The sequence below is a fragment of the Girardinichthys multiradiatus genome, chromosome X (assembly GCF_021462225.1).
Source record: "Girardinichthys multiradiatus isolate DD_20200921_A chromosome X, DD_fGirMul_XY1, whole genome shotgun sequence".
Taxonomy (NCBI): Eukaryota; Metazoa; Chordata; class Actinopteri; order Cyprinodontiformes; family Goodeidae; genus Girardinichthys; species Girardinichthys multiradiatus.
Window position 1 is genome coordinate 19,497,921 of NC_061817.1, and position 8,142 is coordinate 19,506,062.

Sequence of the window (8,142 nt, forward strand, 5' to 3'; positions counted from 1 at the left end):
TATTGTATCCAAAGATCCAAAGATCCAAAGATCCAGAATGGTATGCATATTCAGTTTGTATGCAGTGTTTTCATGTATGTATGTACACCCCCCCCCCCCCCCCCCCCTTACTCTGATAGCACAAAATGAAATACCTTATAAGTAAATAGAGTCCACTTGTGTGTACCATGTGATCTAAACATAAAGAAAGCTTTTATCAAAAGGCATCAAAGGTTATTTTTAGAGGACGTTAGTGCACATCATTCTGAACACATAGTCCCCAAGGTGGCACGTGGCGGTGGCAGCATCATGCTGTGGGGATGCTTTGCTTCAGCAGGCAAGACAAAACATGTTGATGGGGAGCTAGATGGAGCTAAATATAGGGCAGTCTTGGAAGAAAACTTGTTAGAGGCAGTAAAAGACTTGAGACTGCAGCACAGGGTTACCTTCCAGCATGATGGTGACCCTAAACAGAGTTATAGGGGACATAGTCAGAGTGGTTTAGATCAGTGTTTTAAAATGGCCCAGTCAGAGTTCAGATATTCACAAGTAATTATATGCCACCCCCAAGATGTTTGTGTTATTGCCATTTCCATTTTGTAAGCACTGAGTAATTATGTCTGACCTAGGAAGGCTACTAAAGCTGGTGTGCAACCCTTTTCAGCAGAAAGTTACAGGAATATTTCACAGTTTAAGAAACTTAGACCTGACATAGATCAGTCAAACTGAACTGAGTAATTAAATGAATCCTTTCTTTCTCAAAATCACAAAGTAAGAGCATTTTAGTGCTACTCTGGCATCCGGAAGACCTATAACAAGCATATAAATACCAAATAACATATTCATCTTACTTGGACTGCATCCTTTTAGGCTAATTATGGATCAAAACTCTGCTGAGATTTTGTGAAAAAAAAAAAAAACGAGATTCTTGCTTTTTAAAAAACAAAAAAAAAACACATCTAAACTATCTTCTCATCCTCTGAGGCCAATATTTTGGTTTTTGAATTGAGGAGCTTGGCCAGCGTAATATTCATGAAAGAACCGTTATCATACAGCACACTTTTCAGAGTTTGTGAAGAAGAAAAATTAAAGCCATGTATATTTTACCACCAACTTCCAAATGTGAGCTAGTCTGTATTGCTGTAATATCCTGATAAAATACACTGAAGTATGTGACAAACGGTGAAACACTTGAGGTTTCTAAACTTTTGTTAGTCAATGTTAAAGTGTTGAATTATGAAGAAAGCTTGAAACTTAGTAAAAGTATTGCTTTATTGATTAAGATTAGAAAATACAGACAAATTGTATAACATACATAGTATGGTATCTCACACAGCACAGCAAAATAAACCATGAGTTTATTTACAATTTACTATTACATTTTATACTTAGGTTCCTTTAAAAACACTTTATCAGAAAAATACTGCAAGAATAACAATCAAATCAAAACGTACAATATACATTCTTCCTATAATACAGTTAGTATTAACATTTCAGTCTGGAACTATGCAGATACTTTCTTGAAATCTAGTTGGAGTGTAATATTTTATTGGAGGAACTTAGTTGGAAGTGTTCATTGTAGACATGCTTTGCCTAAATTTGCTACATACATTTCTTGATCATGACTATGTTCACAATGTCTTATATGGCCTGAGCTCAAACACAACACCAAAGTATTGTCATTTACCTGAATGATCATTTTGATCAAAGTCACCTAATTTCAGCTTAAATCCATGACATAGGGAGCATCAGGGTTTGGTGATACTACTTCTTAAATCACTTACAAAACAACAAGCTGAAACCTGAATTAAGAAAGTGACAAGACATTGACTTATTTTGAAAAAGTTTTGAAAAAGTTCTGATTCATCTTAGATGCTGTGTTATGACCTAATCGTTACTAAGAACATCACCGAAAATCTGAGGACAGAAAATATAATTTAAAATTATAAAACAAAACAAAAAAAAACAATTTTATGATTTTGTTTAAAATTTTGTTCAACACTCATGTTTTCCAGTTTAAGAAAAACATTACAAAGATTTACAAAGTACCATTTTATGATTTATTTTGTCCATTCCCTTTGTCTTTGCTGACATACTCTTGTGAACACATGCTTGGTTTTTGAACATGTGCATCTGTTGGGGAAGAGCAGGAGGTGCGATGTTGCACCACAGGCATCGCTTTTGTCTTTGTGGCCCACAATGTAAAAGGCTTCAAGCAGGTTAGCAACCTGCAGACTCACATTCTCAACGCCTGATTGTTCCTCGCATGTCCTCATAAACGTCACCGTTTGTAGCAACACGCCTCGGTTTCGTTGTGCTGTCTGAGACCTTGGTGTGGTCACAAAAGATTTACAGATCATCATGTTAGCCTCCATTTTCTTAAAAATTAAGAAAATGTATGTTTTGTAATTGATTAAGAGTAGCATCTGTTTAAGAGATATGGCAATTTTAGTTGCAGAGACTAGTGGTGTTGACCAATTGTACCAGACCACACCGAATTGTTCTGTTTACCACAGACAAGGCATGGCAAACAGCTTTAACACCATCTTTGTGCATTACAAAACAGTTCAATACCACAAATAAAACAGGCCAAAATATCCTGGAGAAGTTCACGAGGAGTCCGAAATGAAGTGCAAAATGTGAGATATGCAATAATAATATCTCAGATTTGTTTGTTAGGATTAGTGTGTAAGGATCTGCTTTGAATGGTTTACTTCATTTTAACTGGACCGATTGTCTTCTGTAGCTGTCTGAAATGACATGGTCCACTCCACTATGGTATACATCAAAGCTGTGAACTGGGACCCCATTGTTTCTGTTGCACATGCTACCTGTTTGAAAATTGTGAAAACTTTTGCAAACATATCTAATCACTGCAATGTAGAGGATGTTTATTTATACATTTCCTCTAAGGCTCACCAGGTTTCTAGGTTGCATGTTTTGCATGAGTGCTTAGAGAAGATAAACAGCTTGATGCCTAAAACAATTTCTTCAGTTAAATAAATAAAATAATTTCTTGTGTTTACTTCTGACAAGATTATTGCCCTAGTTGTGGAAACTCTTTAGCCACCTATGATAAAAGCACCTATGCTCTACAGTCAGGGACATAAGGGTATATTTCCATTGAGGTATTACAATACAATTCATGACAAATAATTGGTTTTGTTCATGTTTCATGAAACATTGCATACTTCCACTGTGTAAATGGGAGAACTTGAATTCCCTATGCATGCTTTTATTTCCTCTTTGCATCACTGTTGTAATTGCCTACTTTTCTGCATACACAAAGCAGATATGGAGCTGCTGTAATTGGTTCAAATTTATTCCACTGGTTTACTGGCTAAGACAAGTTACTGTAAATTACTCTACTTCTTGTCTGGCTTCACTGGTTTCCTATCTACTTTAGAGGTCAGAATAAGATCCTGGTTCTAATTTGTGGAGCTCTACAAGGACCACTGTTTGGCCGGACCTTTACATTTATATGTCCCTAGCAGGTCCCTGAGGTTTTGTGACCCGTGCCTGCTGGCTGTGCCACTTTCAGGGCTTAAAACAAAACATTTTGAAGCATTTTCAACTTCTGCCCCGAGAATCTGGAAATCCATTCCAATGGCTGTGTACTGTGAACATAGTTTTTAAAGAGCACAACATTATTTAAAAAATAATTTGTTAAAATTAACAGTGTTTTGTGATGTTGTATTCTTATATTTTTTCAGCACAGTTTGTCATGTTGTGTTGTTCATATGCATTTTTGCCTTTACGTTTTATGTTATAAGCTTAAAGAACTGTGTTGATTTTGCTCAATCTGTTTGAAGGTTCAGTAAAGATATCAGTATTATTAGGTCAGGATGTAGTCCACACAGGGGTAGAAACGTCCTTGGGCTCTTAGGTTTGAGGTCCAGGTTCTAGTTTAGTGTTTTTCAGTCTTGCCAGAGAAATAGCAACATAAAACTAGAGGTAATCAGCCCATTTTAACTGGAAAACATATATTGGTGATCACATGAACACATTTACTTAATCAGTGGATGAATAATCTCATGAAAACATTCTAAATAATGTTTTAAGACACTGAAAACATTTTTTTAAATCTCAGTTATTGTAATAAACAGTCCCTAAAAATTTGAACAGAAATGCATAAAGAAATTATCAATTTCTGATTAACCTTTTTGTTTTAACCATAAACTATGTTAAGTATGACTAATGCATGGCGTGTAAGTGACATTTGCAGTCAAGAAATGGGGAACATCCCCAGAGACACAATCAACAGTTGTGAGTCAAAGAGAAACAGTAAACTTAGAAACTTAAACACTCAAAGACAAAAACAACATGAACTTATACCTTGTACATGATCCACACGATAAAGCCCAACACGATGATGAGCAGGGCAGCGACAGCGATGGCAACATACACCCCGACCATGTTTATGTTTGATTGTCCACACGTCACCAGCTGTTCTGTTGGTGCACTCTTTTCTTGAAATCACAAACATATATCATTATTTTCTCCCCTAGAGCAGGGGTGGTCAACTCCAGCCCTCGAGGGCTGGTGTCCTGCTACTTTTAAATGTGTCTCTGCTTCAACACAACTGAATCAAATGATTTGATAATTAGCAGAACCTGGCTGCAGAAGGTAATTCAGCCATTTGAGTTAGGTGCGCTGGAACCAAGGGCACATCTAAAGGTTGCAGGACACCGGCCCTCTAGGACCAAAGTCCTCCTGCTCTGGAGCCAGGTTCCAATCAAAGCTTAGTCAGAAATTTTCCTTTTTTTAATGGAATATTATCTTACTAATTTTCTCTGTTTTCCTCCAGAAAACACCCAAAATCTAAGTAGTAATATACTTTTTGTCACAATCTTTACCTGCAAAAGAATTATTTCATTGTGGAAGTGTTTCACTTATATTCAATTGTCTATAGTTAGTTTGCGTTTGTATTTACAGTGCCTCGCAGGATTGTATAGACTTCCCTTTTAAGTTTGTTTTGCACAAAGCAAAATGTGTCCAGTGAGAAAATTACAGTTGAGCTACAGTGCAGTCAGTTTAATAAAATAAATCCTTACCTGTCACCACCAGCAGGACAGATCCGTTACCGTCATTGATCCGCTGATTATAAAATTTGTCTACGTCTGTATACACACACCAGTATGGTCCTGTGTCACTTGTACTCAGGTTTTTAATGAGAATATCAATGTTGGGGAAGTTTCCATGTGTCTGAACTCTTCTTGACATTTCTTCAGAAGTACTTATTTTACCTGTGGTTTCGTATATAATAACAATGTCAATGTCCTTATTGATGCCTTTTTTTAAACTCAGATAAGTTTGCTTAAGTTCAATTCTGCACTGGATTGTGATGGATTGTCCATTTTCTTTCCAAACCACTCCATTCATCTCTGAACAAAAAAACACAAGATGGTAAAGTTTTATACCCCATTGTATTATTTTAAACCTGCATGTTGTTGTTCATAATTTCGCTTGACTGAGTCTTACCTGCTGTGTAGCAAAGACAAAGGATGGTGAAAATCTTAATCCAGACAGCAGACATGCTATTTAGCATTTGCAAAGTTCAGTCCAATTCTGACACTGCAGTCGGAAATGTTTTCAACTACATTGTCTAACGTGACAGCTAACAGAAACACATGACCTATATAAAATATCTTTGATGTGGGCGGGAAGATGTCAGCGTCATCTATTTGCAACTCCGTCTCATTAATCTTTGACAGCACACATAAATAGACTGTATGTGGCGGAAGCTGGCAAAGAAAGTGAGGATGCTGCATGGTTGTTTTTCAATTTTTTTTGAAAGGCAGAGAATTAGAATCGCTGTAGTGGTGGAGCAGCAGTCTGAACAGAATTAAGTAGCAGAGCAAAGCTGGTATTTGTCAGGTTAAAAAGAAAGTTTGCAAAGACGTTTTGTGAATTTTACATTTTTTGAGTCAAAGAATTTCTGTTTCTAATGGATGAAAAGCAGAAGACATTACCACTTCTGTTTTTGAGGTTTGTCTAGACTCTTATTGTTTTCGGTCTGGGTGATCTGGCTACTTAGAGTAGGGTTAGAGTAGGTTGAGGATTAGGATTAGACACAGCAAAGCTTTATTTGAAAATGTTTTTGAAAGACTTTTGAAACTTTTTTTTATTTGATGCAGATGGGGAACATCCCCAGAGACACAAACAACAGTTGTGAGTCAAAGAGAAACAGTAAACTTAGAAACTTAAACACTCAAAGACAAAAACAACATGAACTTATACCTTGTACATGATCCACACGATAAAGCCCAACACGATGATGAGCAGGGCAGCGACAGCGATGGCAACATACACCCCGACCATGTTTATGTTTGATTGTCCACACGTCACCAGCTGTTCTGTTGGTGCACTCTTTTCTTGAAATCACAAACATATATCATTATTTTCTCCCCTAGAGCAGGGGTGGTCAACTCCAGCCCTCGAGGGCTGGTGTCCTGCTACTTTTAAATGTGTCTCTGCTTCAACACAACTGAATCAAATGATTTGATAATTAGCAGAACCTGGCTGCAGAAGGTAATTCAGCCATTTGATTTAGGTGCGCTGGAACCAAGGGCACGTCTAAAGGTTGCAGGACACCGGCCCTCTAGGACCGAAGTCCTCCTGCTCTGGAGCCAGGTTCCATTCAAAGCTTATTCAAAAATGTTCCTTTTTTGAATGGAATATTATCTTACTCATTTTCTCTGTTTTCCTCCAGAAAACACCCAAAATCTAAGTAGTAATATACTTTTTGTCACAATCTTTACCTGCAAAAGAATTATTTCATTGTGGAAGTGTTTCACTTATATTCAATTGTCTATAGTTAGTTTGCGTTTGTATTTACAGTGCCTCGCAGGATTGTATATCAGTAGACTTCCCTTTTAAGTTTGTTTTGCACAAAGCAAAATGTGTCCAGTGGGAAAATTACAGTTGAGCAGTCAGTTTAATAAAAAAAAATCCTTTTTTGTCTTTTTCAGATTTTATTTCTGCAGTGAACAAAAATCATTAAAAAAAAGCTTTTTTAAGGTCTTGTAACATTTGGTCGTTTCTTGACATGACATAAAATAGTAAGACCTGACAAGTTAGTTGAGAGCTAGGAAGACAGACCAAATGCTGAACATAATGAGCCTAGTTAATTTCTATTTTTGTGTATTGGTTAATCCAGAAACACAGTCAAGTTTCTACGCATCACAAAAGTATTGATGTCCCTTCAGCGTCATGCCACAAATTCTCACTTGGCCTTAGGTGTGGACTTTGACTGGGCCATTCTTACAAATTAATATGCTGAAATTTTGGTCCTTCTATTATAGTTTGGCTGTATATTTAAAGTCGCTGACCTCCTGGAAGGTGGACCTCAGTCCCACTCACAATCCTTTTGCAGCCTCCAACAGGTTTTTTAGGATGGTGCCATATTTAACTGCATACATCTTCCTATCAACTTTGACAACTTTCCCTGCCACTACTGAAGAAAAGCAGTCTCACAGCATTATGCTGCCCCACCTTGGGAATAGTATATTTGGGATTGATTGCTAGTTTTCTTCCACACAGTATTTCTCATGCAAGTTCAGTTTTGGTCTTATTGGAACAGAGTGTCTTCTTCCATGTGTTTGCTGTGTCCCTTACATGGGTTTTGTGCAGTGTGCAATAAAAAGCCATGTTTTGGTAGGTTTGCAGCTGTTTTATATGCAATCCATTTTTCAGATCATGAATTGAAGAGTGCCTTGTAAGATGCTGAAAGTTTGTGAACACCCTGATGGTTTTGTGCCAAACTGCAAACAGAACTTCTTGTATCTTTCTTTAAATAATGGCTTTTTTCTTGCCACAAAGGTCAGATAGGCCCTTATCTATGTACAGGTCCTTCTCAAAATATTAGCATATTGTGATAAAGTTCATTATTTTCCATAATGTAATGATGAAAATTTAACATTCATATATTTTAGATTCATTGTACACTAACTGAAATATTTCAGGTCTTTTATTGTCTTAATACGGATGATTTTGGCATACAGCTCATGAAAACCCAAAATTCCTATCTCACAAAATTAGCATATCATTAAAAGGGTCTCTAAACGAGCTATGAACCTAATCATCTGAATCAACGAGTTAACTCTAAACACCTGCAAAAGATTCCTGAGGCCTTTAAAACTCCCAGCCTGGTTCATCACTCAA

General features: G+C 36.9%; 1 protein-coding gene across 1 annotated transcript; it reads right to left on the reverse strand.

The window, feature by feature from the left end:
• Positions 1-1,232: 1,232 nt before the first annotated feature.
• Positions 1,233-5,619, reverse strand: LOC124862483. Its single transcript, XM_047356436.1, has 4 exons — positions 5,461-5,619; positions 5,034-5,363; positions 4,315-4,448; positions 1,233-2,307 (listed from the first exon to the last, which is right to left on the reverse strand). Exons 1-4 carry the CDS (start codon positions 5,525-5,527, stop codon positions 2,224-2,226), a joined length of 615 nt encoding a protein of 204 aa, XP_047212392.1. The 5' UTR covers positions 5,528-5,619; the 3' UTR covers positions 1,233-2,223.
• Between the last annotated feature and the right edge of the window lie 2,523 nt (positions 5,620-8,142).